We start from the raw sequence: 17,547 nt of genomic DNA, 5'->3' as shown, positions 1-17,547 counted from the left end.
CCACCTTAGGTGTACGTGGCTGGCACCTTAGCCGGTTGAACTATAGGTGCCGAGCCAATGCACTTATTTCTTAAACTTTCACTTTCATCCTGCCATTATTCTCTTATAGTTACATACTTTTTTTTATAATAACTGTTAGGAAAGTTGAGAATTATATATTTTTTCTCAGAGACTTTTTTCCTGTTAATCAGTAGTTTTTTAGTGATTTCTCTATTCCCATGATAAAGCAAACCAGATTAAATCAGAGGATAATATTTAATGGATATTTAATGGAATGTTCCAGAAAATGTTTTTTCTTTTTTTTTTTCAATCTTATGTGAATGGGTACAGAATCTGTGTATATTTATTTCATGGATTTCAGGTTAACTTACGCAGAAAGGCCATTCATTATACTCTTCTCCAAAATGCAAATGTGTTTGGTTAATTTACAAACTATTTGAAAAGAGAGGCATTTCCTTCATTTTCCTTTCATTTTAAGTATATTATGAAGAAACAGAAATATTCAGATCATATGTAGTATGTACCTATAAAATAGAGAATTAAGACAATTATCTAGATCCTGCCATTGGACTTTTATTTATTTTTTGCCCTTGGATTTTTAAAACAACTTTATTAAGGTATAATTCACATACCATATTGTTTATCCATTTAAAGTGCACAACTCACCATCTCTTAGCATTTTCACAGAGTTGTATAACTGTCACCACAAACAATGTCAGAACTTTTCTATCACCCTGAAAAGAATCCTTGAATCACTTAGCCATCACCACCACCCTCTATTCCTTCCATGTCCCTCCACCTTCCCCAGTCCTAGGCATCCACCATCTATTATTTGTATCTATAGATTTATCTGTTCTGGATATTTCATATAAATAGAATCATATACTATGTAGTCCTTTATGACTGGCTCATTTTCTGTAGGGTAGTGTTTTCAGAGTGCATCTGTGCTGGGGTATGTATCATGATGTACTTAATTTCTTCTTATTTAATAATATTTTATTGTATGGCTATATCAGCCATCTCTTCATCAGTTGATGGACCTTTCCATCATTTTTAGTTTTTAGCTTTTATAAACAGTGCTGCTACAAACATTCATTTACAAGTTATTGTGCGGGCATATATTTTTATTTTTTTGCCGTTGGATCTTATCCTCAAAGTTCATTGGGCTGGGTTCACCTTCTTTCTACATTCCTTATGCTGCCCTTTCTGCCCCGACTGTGGGACTCTCTTTCATCTCATGCTTCAGTGCTTGTTGCCTAGTCTATGCAGAACAGTTTAGCCCTTACTTTTATGTTGCTTTTATTTTTTATGAGAGATTCTCTTGTCTAATGATAAATTCATCTAAGGAAGGAATAATGTCTGATATATATATATATCATTTATCCTTTTATAAATTGAAAATATTTTAGCTTAAGAGTTGTTAGGATAAAATTAAAAATTAAATACCTTATACCATACCAATAGTTTTTTCCTTGGAGATATTGACAAAATAAAGCTTTTATTCTACATGTATTTTAAGCAATTAAATATAAAATTAAAACCACTTAATCTAATAGAGAATTGATCAAATTCTCATCCTTTTCTCACTATGAAAAAAAAAATCTAAATTTGCCTTCCTTTATTATGTTACCTAACTTGGATTTATAGATTAACAGGAGTTTACCAACTAAAGAGTTGTGAGTGCCTATCTTTTCTTATGTGCCATACCACTAATCTTAACCTGCTTGTCAGAGTGCTTGCTTAAGCAGCCCAATCTAAACAGTTTCTGGGAATGAACTGATTTGAGGACCTTGGTTTAGTAATGGAGTCTGGTCTTTTCAGGTCAGTGGCCTTAGTCTGCCTCTGGTGGTCATGTAAGTTCTGTACTACTCACTCCAGAAGTGCTCTGTGCATTGTAGTGTGTGATCATTGCCTGCTTAGCCTCCCAAGTAACTGGGACTACAGCTTAGTAGAGAGAGAAAGTAAGCTATACATTATTTTAAGGGCATAAAGTACTGTTGGCTAGTGGAATTGGTGATAGTTTTATGAAGTACTGGGTATGCATTCTGGGCCTTGCCCTCCCCATTTGCTGCCATTGTGGGTGGCATGAAGAATGATTCAGTGCAACTATGGGAGACCACTTACACTGGCCTGCTGCTTGCCTAAAATATAAAACTAGTAATACTAATAGCAAACATTATATGTAGCTCACTATGGGCCACATGCTCTTCCAAGGACTTTGCATAAATTCTCCAGTTTAACGTTCCTCACATCCCAGTGAAGTAGGTACTGTTATTCTCTCCATTTTACGGATGAACTAAGTGAGATACAGAAGGTTAATTTGCTCAAGGTCGCACAACTAGGAACTGATGAAGCTGGGATTCAGAACTTAATCTTTTGGCTTCTGTGTACATTCTGCCTCTCATACTATTTCATGAAGCAGCTGGTTGTCACCTAATATGTCATCATGTGAATTTCCATTTTTATAATCACTGGCATGGCTATGGTCACTCACATATATAAGTATTTAAAATTATAGTTGATGTGGTAGTACTGGAATTCAAAAATATACATTTTACTGTACTGTAATTTCCTTTCTTCCCTTATTTTACTAATTTTACAAATTTGAGTATCTGATAAAATACAATTTCAGAGCAAGAACACTATGTTTTAGTCTTAGAACAAAAATTGGTAAATGTGTCTGTAAAAGCCCAGATACTATTTTAGGCTTTGTGAGCCGTAAGATCCTTGTTACAACAATTCAACTCTGCAGTTACAGCACAGAAAATAGCCAAAACTATGTGTAGATTGAAGGGGAGTGTCTGTGTTCCAGTATAATTTAGTTACCAAAGCAGGTGATGGCAGATTTGTTCTAGATTATTAATAAACCTTTTTTTTTATTCTTCATTGTAGTTGGAGGAAGCACGGGATCAACACACAGAGGCTGTAAGATGTGTGGAGAAGATGCAAGATCATGTGCAAAAGTACTATTTAAAGCAGAACACAAAATACAATAAGCAAATAAGTAGTGTAGTGTGAGCGTTTTATCAGTTTTGATCATAAGTACATCTCTATGAAGCCAAGGGAATATTTGATTTAAGCTATTTTGAAATGTACAATTTTTGTACACTAACCCTAAATTTTGAGTGTTACCTAGAAAACTCAGCTAGAAAATGATACAGTTGCCAGACCACCTACTTTTTTTTTTTTTGAGACAGAGTCTCATTATGTCACCCTCGGTAGAGTGCTGTAGTGTCACAGCTCACAGCAACCTCAAAATCTTGGGCTGAAACAATTCTCTTGCCTCAGCCTCCCAAGTAGCTGGGACTACAGGCGCCTGTCACAACAACAAGCTATTTTTTATTGCACTTGTCGTTGTTTAGCTGGCCCAGGCTGGGTTCTAACCCACCATGCTATGGGCACTGAACCCAGACCACCTAGTTTTCAAAACTTTAGAAATTTATGTAATTATACCTTCAGATATTTGTGCAGACAGACATTATATGTTATTTTTAAAATTTTTCTGTGAGAATAATTATTTTCAAATATACATTTTAGGCTTGAAAAAGAAAATTCCAAGTTAAAAGTTACAATCAAAAAACAAACGGACAAAATTGAGCAGCTTCAAAAAAACTTGTTAATTGCAAGTTCAGTAAGTCCATATTTTAATTTCTGTCATACTGAAAATTTTATTTCTTTAGTAGTACAAGTTGGGTATCCCTTATATAAAATGTTTGCAACCAAGGAATGGTTGATGAGTGTGTGGTTAAGACTGTTGTCAATGAGAAGTGAACCAGGAGGAGCCCTCAGGGCTGGAAACGTAGAGGAGGGAATCCGGGTTGAAGCCTGAGTTTTAAGAAGTTCTGAGAGAATTTAAAAAGAAGAATAGTGAAGGACAGTACTAAGTATCAGGGGGTGCTACTTTAAATGCAGTGGGGTCAGAGAACCAGAGGAGTAAGTTTTGTTGGTGCTAGCAGTTGGTGTTGAGAACTAAAGCAGATTAAGGACTAAAGAATAGGGCCTTAATGGTGCTGAGATTAGAATTCTGGGATTGAAAATAAGATTTTAGTATAAAAGAAGACAATAAGTGATGAAAAAATAGATTTCTGGATGCGACCATTATTAAAGAATATTAGAATCCAGTGGAAGAGACGAAACAGGTTGACAGAAAAGCCACAAGAATTAGGGAAAAGTTTTATTTTTATTTTTTATAGGGAAGACTAAAACTTTATAGAGACAAATGATCATTAGGATAGGAAAAATCGAAGCCCGTAGAAAAGAATGAGAGTATTTAAGCTCATCCTGAAGTCAGGTGATAATCAAAAATATTATGGGGACCAGACGGTAGTTTTCTAAAAATTATCTTAGGAAGTTATGATTTAACAAAATCTGGAATATTTTGAACTGTTGCTGATAGTGTGTCTAGGGTGTCTAACTACTCTTTTTACAAAATTTTCATTGGTATTTTATGTATAAAAATCACTACTTTTTCAAATAAATTGAGATTTTTAAATTCCAGAAAAGACAATGATGAAAGTATGAATCATTTTGAGCATTTAAGACATGCTATTGATTTGAAATCTGTTCTTATTGCATAAGTGCAATAAATTGTATTTTATAAACGTGTCTTAACATGTATTTTTCATGTATTGATGAAATAATATTTTTAAGAAAGGACTATCTCTAGATTTTTAAACATAAATAAATTTTTTTCTCAAAGCATGAGGATGAAAAGGAACAATTAAAGAAACTTAGTGAGTTAAAACAATCTCTGGAATATAACTTGAATCAAGAAATGAAGAAAAATGGTGAATTAGAAAAAGAAATATCTGGGTAAGATATTACTATTTCAGATCATTTTATCTATTTATGAATTCATTTAACTATAATTTTACTTTATTAAAGCCTAACTGCAAATTTTATCTGCATTTTTAAAAGTAAACAAGTTATTCTATTTAAAAATTTATTTCAGGAACTCACAACACAATCTGAAACTTTTTTTGAATGCCAAAATAATACACTTATTTGTTAATGATTTTGAAAAAAATAGTGACAAATGCCTTTTGTGCATAATGTCAACTGTACTCTGTCATCTATTTCAAATTTTTCTTTCTGAAGGTATTTTAACTGTTTTTAATAATCTTTCAGTGGTGTTCTTCCCTACAGCATTCCAGTCTTTTAATGTCTAAAAACCTAAGTGTGTCATTCTTTTACATCAAAAATTGTCTTCATTTAGTTATACAGTGGAACCTCCATAGTTGACCACCTCCTTAAGTTGACCTAACTTTCACAGACCAGACATGCACCCCGTGTACATATCGTTACAGTGGGCCTCATTCCCTTCGTTGACCACCTCTGTATGTTGATCAGTTTGTTACAGTCCCTTGAGTAATCAACTTACTGAGGTTCTACTGTACTTTCTGCCTCTTTTTTAAAAATTATAAAATATAACATGGAAATTTACCTATTTTTTGTGGGTATTTCCCATTTCTATGTGAGGTAAATGTTATCAAACTTCTATTTGTTTTAAAATATTAGAAGGAAGAGCAGATTTTTAAAAATGGTACATTTCCCAGTGTCTTTAAAGGCCCTACCATGGTTGCTTTTTTTTGGAGACAGTCTTATTATGTCACCCTAGATAGAGTGCTATGGTGTCACAGTTCACACAGCAACCTCAAACTCCTGGGCTTAAGCGATTCTCTTGCCTCAGCTTGCCAAGTAGCTGGGACTACAGGCGCCCACCACAATGCCTGGCTATTTTTTGTTGCAGTTGTCTTTGTTGTTTAGCAGGCCCGGACTGGTTTTGAATCCACCATCCTCGGTGTATGTGGCCAGCGCCCTAATCACTGAGCGATGGGTACCGCCCTACCATGGCTACTTTTCTATTTATTTGCTGAGTACTTAAATTTGTTCTCTCATTCTAATCAATATTTTTCTCTCATTGTCTTTGGTTCTGTGGTTTTGCATCCCTTTCATTTTGTTAAAAACTGTGCTTTAGATCTCTAAATCTCTTCTTAAAAATCTTCAAGTTTTAACACTTTATCTCCTTGCTTAATTCCTTTGTTTTACATCTCTGCCTGTATTATTTTCTCTCAACTCAGACTTGAAAGATGTTGTCTTTCCTCTCTCTTTTTCTACTTTGGGTGGGTGATATCCTTGATGTTTTTCATGTGTAATTTCTTTTCTTCTTATGGACTATGGTCAACATATATCAAAATACTGTATAGTTTTGCATCTTTTCCAAATATTCATGGTTTAATGCTTTTCTTCTTTATCTTAGATACTGATAAATTGGGTTATAGCTGATATTTGATGATAGGTTAATGTTTTATACTAACATACTAGAATATATATTTAAATTATTTATAAAAACTTATGGTTACAATATCAACTTTTTATCAGTCATGTATGTCATAATATTTTTTTCATATTACTTAGCTAAGATTATAATTTTGCTAGAATGTTTTCAAACAATGTTAGGTTGAACATATGAAAGGATTATAATTTATAGATTTGTTTCTTTTATATGGTAGAACCTAATATCTGTTTAAACAAATATGAAATACTCTTACAAAACTTGACTTATTCATTCTGTACATTCCTGCAGATTTAAGAACCTTTTAAAAATGACGAGAAAGAAGTTACATGAATATGAAAATGGAGAATGTAATTTCTATGAAGATTTAAAAACCAGTCAATATGAAATGGATACCCAGATTAAGAAGCTAAAACATAAGGTAATTTTTAATTAGTTTTTGGACCAAAAAAAAATCAGTTAATTTTGGGAAATATAAATTTCTTAGTGCTTTCAGCAGTGAAATAAAGATCTTTTTAAAAAAAAATTTTATGGACTTGATACTAATGAAAAGAATGTCTTTTTACTGTATCATTTTTCTATAAAAAGGGCATACTGTTGATTCTTTTATGTCCTAAAGCCTGGCCAATGATCTAATGGCAGTATACCTTCACATGATCCAAATCACTGTTACCTAAACTAATTGTTCTGGTAACAGCTTTCTTGAGATTTAGTTAATATTAATACTGTGACAATTCACTAATTTAAGAATACAATTCAGTGGCTTTTAGTATACTCACTGGATTATACAGTCATAACCACAATTAATTTTAGAACATCATCACCCTAAAAAGCCCCATGTCCTTTAGTTGTCATCCACCAGTTTTCCCTTCCTTGCTCAGCCCTAGGGAGCCACCAGTCTACTTTGTTTCTATAGATCCACCTGCACCTACTTGGACATTCATCTTAACCAAAGCACCATATGTGTCTTTTGTGACTGGCTTCTTTCACTTAGCTTAATGTTTTCCAGGGTCATCTATGTTGTAGCTTGTGTCAGTCCTTGATTTATTCTTGTTGCTAAGTAATAATATCCCATTGTATGGATATACCAAACATTTTATTTCTCCATTTATAAGTTGATAACCCTTTGAGTTTTTTCCACTTTTGGGAATAATTAATAATGCTGCTATGAAATTTCATGGGTAAATTTTTTTGTCTGTATATGTTTTTATTTCTCCTATGTGTAATACTTATGAGTGGAATTGCTGGGTCATATGGTAATTCCATGCGTAACTGTCCGTTTTCTGAAGAGGTTGCACCATTTTACATACCCATCAGCATTGTATGAGGATTCTCATTTCTCCACATCTTTGCCAACACTTATTTTCCATCTTTCTGATCTACCATCCTATTGGTAGGAAGTGGTACCTCATTGTGGTTTTGGTTTGCATTTTCCTAATGATTAATGACCGTAAGCATCTCTTCATGTGTTTATTAGCTGTTGGTAGATCTTCTTTGAAGAAATGTGTATTCAGATCCTGTGTACACTTTTGTATCAGATTATTTTTTTTGTCATTGAGTTGCCTGAGTTCCTTTTATATTCTGGATATTAAATCTCTTGTCATATGAATAGTTTGCAAATATTTTCTTCCATTCTACAGGTTGTCTCTTTGTTGATTGTTTCCTTTGCAGTGTAGAAGCTTTCTAGTTTAGTATAGTACCATTTGTCAATTTTTGGTTTTTTGCCTGTGCTTTTGAAGGCTTACTTATAAAATATTTGCCTGGAACAATGTCTGGAGCCATTTCTTCTATGTTTTCTTCTGGTAGTTTTATAGTTTTAGGTCTTACATTTAAGTCTATAACCCAGTTTGAATTTGATTTTTATATATGTTGGTAGATAGGGGTCTAGTTTCATTCTACACATGGATGTCCAGTTCTCCCAGCACTGTTTATTAAAGAGGGTATTCTTTCCTCAGTGTATGTTCTTAGCACTTTTGACAGAAATCATGACTATAAATACATGAATTCATTTCTGTGTTCTCTATTCTGTTTCATTGGTCTATGTGTTTTTTTTTGAGACAAAGTCTCATTATGTTGCCCTTGGTAGAGTGCTGTGGCATCACAGCTCACAGCAACCTCAAACTCCTGGGCTTAAGCTATTATCTTAACTCAGCCTCCCACGTAGCTGGGACTATAGGTGCCTGCCACAACACCCAGCTGTTTTTTGGTTGCAGTTGTCATTGTTGTTTAGCAGGCCTGGGCTGGTCTCAAACCCGCCAGCCTTGGTGTATGTGACTTGGTGTCTTACTTACTGAACTATAGGCTCTGAGCTGGTCTATGTGTTTTTATGCCAATACCATGTGCTGTTTTGATTGTAGCTTTGCAGTATATTTTAAAATTAGGTGGTATAATGCCTCCAGCTTTGTCCTTCTACTCAGAATTATTTTGGCTTCTCAGGGTAATTTTGGTTTTATATGAATTTTACATTGTTTTTATTTTCTGTGAGGATGTCACTGGCATTTTTGATTGGAATAGCATGGAATCTGTGGTTTGAATCTATAATTTAGGTTTTGTTTTTTATTCATTCACCAGTCTGTATCTTTTAATTGGGAAATTTAAGCTGTTTACATTCAAAGTTGTTATTGATAGATAAGGACTTACTCCTATGAGTTCTTACTTGTTTTCTGATTGTTTTTTTTTTGCATCCCATATTCCTCATTCCTCTTTTACTGTTTGTCTTTAAAATTTGGTGGTTTTCCATAGTGAAAACATTTGATTTCCTTCTCTTTCTCATTTATGTTTCTGCAAGTTTTATATTTTCGTGATGGCAGATATCATCTTTTTGCTTTCAGATTTAGGACTCCTTTAAGCATTTTTCTGTATGGTCAGTCTAGTGGTAATAAATTTTTGCTTATCTAAAGACTTTATTTCTTTTTCATTTTTGAAGGATAGCTTTGCTGGCTATAATATTATTATTATTATTATTATTTTTTAAGACAGAGTCTCAAGTTGTTGCCGTGGATAGAGTGCTGTAGTGTCATAGCTCACAGTAACCTCTAACTCTTGGGCTCAAGCGGTCCTTTTGCCTCAGTTTTTCTATTTTTTTTTTTATTTTGTAGAGATGGAGTCTTACTTTTTTGCTTAGGTTGGTCTCGAACCCCTGAGCTCAGGCAATCCACCTGCCTTGGCCTCCCAGAGTGCTAGGATTACAGGCGTGAACCACCCAGCCCAGCCTGGCTATAGTATTCTTGACTGACAGTCTTTTTCTTTCAGTACTTTGAATTCATTATTTCATTCTCTCTCAGCCTGTTAAGATTTTTGCTGAGAAATCTAGTGTTAGTCTGATGGAAATTCCCTTATATGTGATTTGACTCTTTGTCTTTTGATGGTTTGATGGTTTGGGTATACTTTGCTTTGAAGAAGATCTTTTTGAATTGATTCTGTTTGGGGATCTTTGAGCCTATATCTGAATGTTTATCTCTCTCAAAAAGACATGGACATTTTTCTGCTATTACTTCCTTAAATAAGATAGCTATTCCTTCTCCCATCTCTTCTCATTTGGAACTTTTCAGAATTCAATTATTTGTTTACTTGATGGAATCTCCTATGTCATATGGGTTTTCTTCATTCTGCAGTCAGGGCAGACTGATCCTTAGGCCCTCAGCTCGTGGATGGGATACTGGTGACAGTCGTGGCAGATAGAATGGGCCTGTCCTCAGGCCCTGGAAAGTGTTTTGGCCTGGATGCAGTGGGCTGATAATTCAGAGTCCTGGACAGTGTGTAGGGGCACTGGCAGTGATTTTCTGAGTAACTTAAGGGCCCACATTTGAAGAATAACTGAATAGGATGTCTCTAAAACTTCTTTAGAAATTATAGGGAGTCATGATGGGGGTAAAAGTATGAGACATTTTACTAAGAGGTTACTTAGAGACATTTTAAGGAGGAAAGATGTGAAACAAACAAAGCAAAATAAAAGTCTAAGATCAACCACAAATGTTGGTATCAAAGATGGTGAAAAAATATATTTTTGTGACTCCTAGTCACCTGTTCTTGATTTTCTGAGTAATTTAAGGACCACATTTGAGAATCTATTACAATATATGTAATGTTTTATTGCAACTGAACTTATTTCTAAATTTATTGGTTTTGTGTTAGAATGTTCTCTGCCTACTTCCTTCATAACCAAACTGCATTATTTTGTTCATGTAGATTGATGATCTTACAGCACAACTGGAAAGTTCATCTTCAAAGTGTCTACATCTAGATGCAAAGAATCAAATTCTTCAAGAGGAGTTATTATCTATGAAAACAATGCAAAAGAAATGTGAGAAACTACAGAAGAATAAAAAGAAGTTGGAACAAGAAGTGGTAAACCTCAAAAGTCAAATAGAAATGAATATTGTAGAACGTGGTCAAGTAGAACAGTATAAACAAGAGATTGAAGAAAGAGCAAGACAGGATATAGTAGAAAAATTAAAAGAAGTCAATCTATTTTTACAGGTTAGTTTTTAAATCTATAATTCATTTCACTGCAAATTATGTTTGGATATGCACATTGTATGTATTTCCTTTACTTCTAGCAAGGGAAATTTGTAGATTTCTGGAAGGAAGGTAGCATCTATTTCTCTTTTTCAATATTTCAGTTTCCTGGTTCGGCACCTGTAGCTCAAGCAGCTAAGGCACCACCCACATACACCAGAGCTGGCAGGTTCAAATCCAGCTGGGGCCTGCCAAACAACAATAACAACTACAACCAAAAAATAGCCAGGCGTTGTGGTGGGGTCCCAGCTACTTGGGAGGCTGAGGCAAGAGAATCACTTAAGCCCAGGAGTTGGAGGTTGCTGTGAGCTGTGATGCCACTGCCCTCTACCCAGGGTGACAGCTTGAGGCTCTGTCTCAGAAAAAAATAAAAATAAATAAGTATTTCTGTTTCTATCATTTTTATAACTAAATTGATCTTACAGAATAATGATTCATATTAGAGAATCATTTGATTATTAAGACCAGTCAGCATAAAACAAGACTATTAGGAAAAGAAAAAGCTGTGACTTAGAAATTATAGTATATGGCTCGGTGCTCACAGCACAGTGGTTACGGCACCAGTTACATACACCAAAGTTGGTGGGTTCAAGCCCAACTGGGTCAGCTAAACAACAATGACAACTGCAACAAAAAATAGCCGGGCGTTGTGGCAGGTGCCTGTAGTCCCAGCTACTTGGGAAGCTGAGGCAAGAGAATCACTCAAGAGTTTGAGGTTGTTGTGAGCTGTGACGTTATGGCACTCTACCATGAGTGGCATAGTGAGATTCTTTCTCAAAAAGAAAAAGAAAGAAATTATAGTATGCTCTTGAATATTCTTGTCTCATTGTTCAGTTTGCAAAATTTTAAATTGATTCTGTTAGTCTTTATATTTATATTATCATATTATAATTAACATTAAGAATGATTTAAATTTTTTTATAATTCAGATTTAACTCTAAATTATCAGTTTACTTAATATTGATGATAAACATTTTAAACTTCAGCTTCTTCGCCTATTTAAAATTGCTTTCTGAATGACTGACTCAAAAAAAATTCAGTATATGATTACTTTAAAAATATATCCTTTTAATTTGTTTAAGACACAAGCAGCATCTCAAGAAAATTTAGAACAGTTAAGAGAGAGTCATATTTCTTCAATGAGAAGTCAGATGGAACTCAGAATTAGAGACCTAGAATCTGAACTCTTCAAAATGAAAACTTCTCAAGAAGACTTTAATAAAGCTGAATTGGAAAAATATAAGCAACTCTATTTAGAAGAATTAAAAGTTAGAAAATCATTGGCTACTAAACTAAGCAAGTAAGTCAAAACATAAAATCAGAAAATAAATTAACCTCATTTATTTGTCTTGAAAGCCTAATTTTTAATGAAACAGGTTCGTGAGACTAGTAGGAAGTGAAACCTGACTAGATAATATACTTTTGGAAAATGATGCTAGTAAATGAACTTACCTTTAAAATGTTAATCCAGGACAGTTACTTGTCTCGCTCCTGTTTTTTTCATTTTCTATAGCTTTTTTATATCCTGATAATCTCTTGTAGTTAGCTTGATCTATTAATCATTCATCTGCATGGTTTAAACAGTGATATTATTGTAGTATTCCCCTTAATGGAAATATTAATGAGTTTATATCTTGGAAGAGTCAGGTACTTTTAACTATTAATTACTCTTGGCACATTATGGCACTTGGTAGTTTTCTTTAATGGTAATCTTTGTTATTTGCCACTAGAGGGCGCCTTGAGACTATTCTTTATGGTTTTCCCACTCTACTAAAAGGCATGCTTGTATAGGGAGTGATTAGCACAGGGATGAAGGGAAGTGCAATTCATAAAGCTATTAAATATAATACCTTGGACAGCCTGAGGGAATGTCAGGAAAACAGAAATGACAGATCCCACCTGTGATGCTTGAAAGCAATGCCAGGTGCTAGCCTTTGGAGCTGCTTTTTAGTTCTTTCTGATCACCATTTCAACTGTCTCGTTCTCCCCTACAGCTTGCTGCTCTGAATTCATCCTCAGTGCCAAATGCCTAATTTCTCCCAGATGATGGGTGAAATGTGTAAGGGCGATGAAAGCAAATGCTTGAAAATGTCTTGGAGGGATTTTGTTTTTTAAGTCTGTGCATGGGTTCCCTAAATAAAAGTATTTTTAGTTTTTTAAAATTTTAGCTGTTTATTATACGGGAGAGCCGCCATAGTTGCCCACCTCTTTACACTGACCACCTCTTTAAGTTAACCTAATTTTCATAGACTGGACATGTATACCCCAGGTATGTATCAGTACAGTACGGTAGGCCTTGTTTTGGCCACCTCTCTATGTGACCAATTTGTTACAGTCCTTTGGATGGTCAACTTACAGAAGTTATATTGTTTTATATGTAGTGAACAAATTGACCAATTTGTTACAGTCCTTTGGATGGTCAACTTACAGAAGTTATATTGTATTTATATGTAGTGAAATGATTATTATAGTCAATCAAATAAACATATTAATCATCTCACATGGTTAATCCCAAGTACTTCTAATGGCATTCTTAAGAATCTTAATAGAGTTGTTCCAGAAGGCAGCAGTGTTACCTTTTAAATTTATACACCATTATATAATATGTAGCCATTTCTCTCCTTTTCCTACTTTGTTAGAATTTCTCAATTTTTAGAAATCTCCTTGCAAATACCGTATGTACCTCTTTAGAAGTTTTTAAACTGTAATTGCATACAGTAGGTATGCTCTTATACATTTTCAGTGTTAAAAGAAAAAACTATTTAAATGGAAGTTTTGTTTACTGTTATGGACTCCTGTGTTAAAAATGCAAGTCATGGGTGGTGCCTTAGCTCAGTAAGTAGGGCGCTGGCCCTATATATGGAGGGTGACAGGTTCAAACTTGGCCCCAGCCAAACTGTAACAAAAAAAAAAAATAGCCAAGCATTGTGGCAGGGGCCTGTAGTCCCAGCTACTTGGGAGGCTGAGGCAAGAGAATCACCTAAGCCCAAGAGCTGGAGGTTGCTATAAGCTGTGACGCCATGGTACTGTACCGAGGATGACAAAATGAAACTCTTGTCGCTAAAAAAAAAAAAAATGAAGTTGTTTAGGAATCATTTAGAGAAAAATGAAGTCCTGAGCTTTTGTCTTTTGCAATCCTCACAGAACTAATGAGAAGCTAGCAGAGGTCAGTACCAAACTGCTTGTGGAGAAACAGCAGACCAGATCTTTACTCACCACTCTTGCTACAAGGCCAGTCCTTGAGTCACCTTGTGTTGGAAATGTTAATAATGGTTTAGCTCTCAATAGAAAACATACTCCAAGAGAAAACTTACTGATCCCTACCTTGAACCCACGGGCTTCAAATAATAGCATGGAGAGCTACTTGACCAAGGTTAGTTAATGTTATCTTTCTTCCTTTGAGTTTCATGTTTCTGATACAATTTTTGTTTTTAATTTGGTGAAATACTGAGTTGTTTAATTGATGTATGCGTGTTAAGTAAATGTCCTAATTATCTGTGTTAATAAAGAAGGGAAACAGAAATTTTACAATTTTGTGGGTCCCTGGAGCTATCATTTTCAAGAGATACCCATTTGTTAACTTTATTCAATTCAGTTTGTAGCTAAACTGACACATTTTAAATTTCTTGAAAAGCTGCATTTAAGTTATTAGAAATCAAATATTATTGCCTAATAACTAAAGGTATACTTTGAGATACTTTGGCTTAATTTTTAATTGATTTTAGTTTGGCAGTGGTTCATAAGACTTTTAAAGTTCTGCCCCATCTCAAGTTTTCTACCCCTAATCATAAGTGAATGATCCAAACACTTCAGGAGATCATCAAAGTACCACCCCCAGCTTTTAAAATTTCAAATTAAATAATAAACACATGTGAATGTTTATTATTTAAAGGAATTCAAGATAAATACTTTCCTTTTTTTTTTTTTTTTTTTTGAGACAGGGTCTTATTCTGTCACCCAGGCTAAAGTGCAGTTGTGCTATCATAGCTTACTGCAACCTCAAACTCCCAAAGGAATCTTCCTCCCTCAGCCTCCTGAGTAGCTGGGACTATAGGTGAACATCATGCCTGGCCTTACTCTTCCTTAGGCTGGTCTCAAAACAATTGTAGAGTTGGAAAGGAAAAAAAATCCAATCCAATTATTTTTGACCTAGTTTAAGATATTTATCTAAGTTGTAAAAGTTATTTTACAGCTTTTTGATTGGGGGGAACTTTTAAAAGCCGGGTGGTGCACACCCATAATCCCAGCTACTAAGGGGGATCACTTGAGCCCAGGAGTTCAAACTTGTATGGCACTTTGATCATGCCTGTGAATAGCCACTACGCTCTAGCCTGGGCAACATAGCAAGACCATGCCTCTTTAAAAAAATTGAAAAAAACGTAAAACATTTGCTTGAGCAAAAACAAATAGCAACTAGTTTTAATTATGTATCGTTGTTACTAAAATATCTATTTCAGTCAGAGCCCAGTGGCTTACAGCTTTGACTGTGTATTCATGATCTCAATGCCCAGAAAAGTAGGGTGGGCCTGTGTGAAACCAGGCCTCAATCTTGTTTCTTTACTTGGCTTTGTGTCCTAAGAAATCACAGAAGAACAAATCTAAGGTTTCTTAGACAGTATTGCTGCCAAATAAAAGGGAACAAATTAAATGTTTATTTTAATAAATAAATTACAAGATCCTATCTATTATGTTTTACGATTTTGTTGGCTTAGTTTTGTTTTATTTTTCTGAAAAAATGAGATGATTAGGCCTAAAAGGTTCAAAGTTATGAAATTGTACTACTGGATACAAAAAGCAAATGAATGCTAAATACTTCTATAAATTGTTAAGCATGATGCAAATGTAAAATGTTCTCATTAGTTCTGACCAGAAATATCAGGTAATGTGTCATCTTACAAGATGGTAATGAAGGGATGTATAAATGCAGGTATGATGCAAGGGAAGATTTTTGATGAAATATTTTCCCTTATTTTTTTGGGGAGGAGGTGAAGGGTGTTTATTTTTAATATTTCCAGATAAGGTGAAAAATAATAATTTAATAGTAGCTTGTAACTTAATTATTGAATGAGGGAATTCTGTATTTTTATTTGTCTGGCTTGACTATTGTTATTCATTTTACTATATTTTTCTAAAATCTTTCAAGTTTTTCCCTCTTTAAAATGAAGGTTGTTAGGAAGAATATACAGCATGATTATGAAGTCAAGGAATAAAACATTTCTGAAAGCACTGTATGGTGATTGTTCTTGTTGGGGCTATGGTGGGGTAGGCAGAAAATGCCACTCTTCTTCCCCTTCTGAAGGAATTAGACAGATGGACATCAACAATTAGCTTTACTACTCACTCCTAATAACTAATTGGAGGATGGGGCTCAGATGTGAATCACAAGGGACTTCTGAGTTCTTCTTCCCAGACAGGTACTTTCCTATACAGTTGTTAAGTGGAGGAAACAGATGCCTGACACCTGTCCCAGGGTGTCTCTGCTACAGCAGAGAGGACAGCAGAACTGAATTCATGTTATTGTGGGCAGATATATCTTTTCTTTTTTTGTTTTTTTTAAATAGAGTCTCAAGCTGTCGCCCTGGGTAGAATGCCGTGGCATCACAACTCACAGCAACCTCAAACTCTTGGGCTGAAGTGATTCTCTTAGATCAGCCTCCCAAGTAGCTAGGACTACTGGCGCCCGCCACAATGCCTGGCTGTTTTTTTTGTTGTTGCAGTTGTCATTGTTGTTTTAGCTGGCCCAGGCTGGGTTTGAACCCACCAGCCTCAGTGTATGTGGCGGGTACCCTACCCACTGAACCACAGATGCCATCCCTTAATTTTTATATGTAGCTTTAGAACTTAATAAATTAGAGAACTACTTTTTTTAAGTAGCTCATTACTAAATGTTACTGAGTTACATGACAGTTTTATGTATGCATTTTCTCTTAGTTATATTTTAAAATCTACATATTTAAGTAACTGGCATAGAACTTCAGATTTAGTAAGAAGACCTTTCTTGCCTTGTTAATTGTTTTGTGACCCTAGGCACGCTATACTCTCTGAACCTGTCTTGGCTCTTGTGTAAAATTAAGGACTTTGATTAAAGCAGTGACTTTTGTACTTTTAAATTTTCTTTAACAAACAATAGAACTTTCCCTTTTTAAAAAAGCAGTTGCATGAAACCATTTTATAGAAGTCAGAAGTCTAGCTAAAGGAGGGATGGGGACTCTAAAGTTGTGACTTTTTATCCTTTAATCCTGTAGTGTCTGTCCTGTTGGGAGCCTTAGATTTCTGATGTACATAGATTGAAAACCACTGGTTAGGAGCGCATCCTTCTCAGTAGCTAAAATTTGGTGGGTACATTGCTCTCTTTAATGTTATATTTCAAGCTACCTCCACTCTCTGAAACATACTCTCTATCTGGAAATAAACAAAACTGCCACGGAGAATGGAGGAGCATTTTTTATTAAAAATAGCTTATATATTTCCATATAGAGCAAATACAGCTTTTGATTTAGCAGTATGCATAAAATGAAGATTAGCAATCTGTCAAGCTTTTTTATTTCCTTTGGCAACTTTTAGTTTCTCCTAAGCTATTGCTCTGCACACTTCAAAAGCCACTTTCTAGCCCTTGTCTGAGTAGGACAGTAATTGATGTCACCAACACATTTTTCCCTACTTTTTCCTTCTATAATCTGTGCCAAGCACTATATTAAGTCATTCAACTAGAGATGATTCTGAACTTCTATTAA

General features: G+C 34.7%; 1 protein-coding gene across 1 annotated transcript in view; it reads left to right on the top strand.

Moving 5' to 3' along the window:
- ANKRD26 (ankyrin repeat domain 26) overlaps positions 1–17,547 on the top strand; it is an 82,923-nt gene that overhangs the window by 61,071 nt on the left and 4,305 nt on the right. Inside the window, exons 26-32 of the mRNA XM_003786735.3 lie at positions 2,893–2,963; positions 3,538–3,631; positions 4,700–4,812; positions 6,587–6,716; positions 10,484–10,774; positions 11,896–12,113; positions 13,958–14,186. Coding sequence (XP_003786783.1) covers positions 2,893–2,963; positions 3,538–3,631; positions 4,700–4,812; positions 6,587–6,716; positions 10,484–10,774; positions 11,896–12,113; positions 13,958–14,186 — 1,146 coding nt within the window. The remainder of the gene's footprint in view (positions 1–2,892; positions 2,964–3,537; positions 3,632–4,699; positions 4,813–6,586; positions 6,717–10,483; positions 10,775–11,895; positions 12,114–13,957; positions 14,187–17,547) is intronic.

This window comes from Otolemur garnettii, unplaced genomic scaffold (genome assembly GCF_000181295.1).
Source record: "Otolemur garnettii isolate 467f Iridium unplaced genomic scaffold, OtoGar3 scaffold00019, whole genome shotgun sequence".
NCBI classification, from domain to species: domain Eukaryota; kingdom Metazoa; phylum Chordata; class Mammalia; order Primates; family Galagidae; genus Otolemur; species Otolemur garnettii.
The sequence above is the reverse complement of the archived record's forward strand: the minus strand, read 5'-3'. Positions and strand labels throughout refer to the sequence as shown.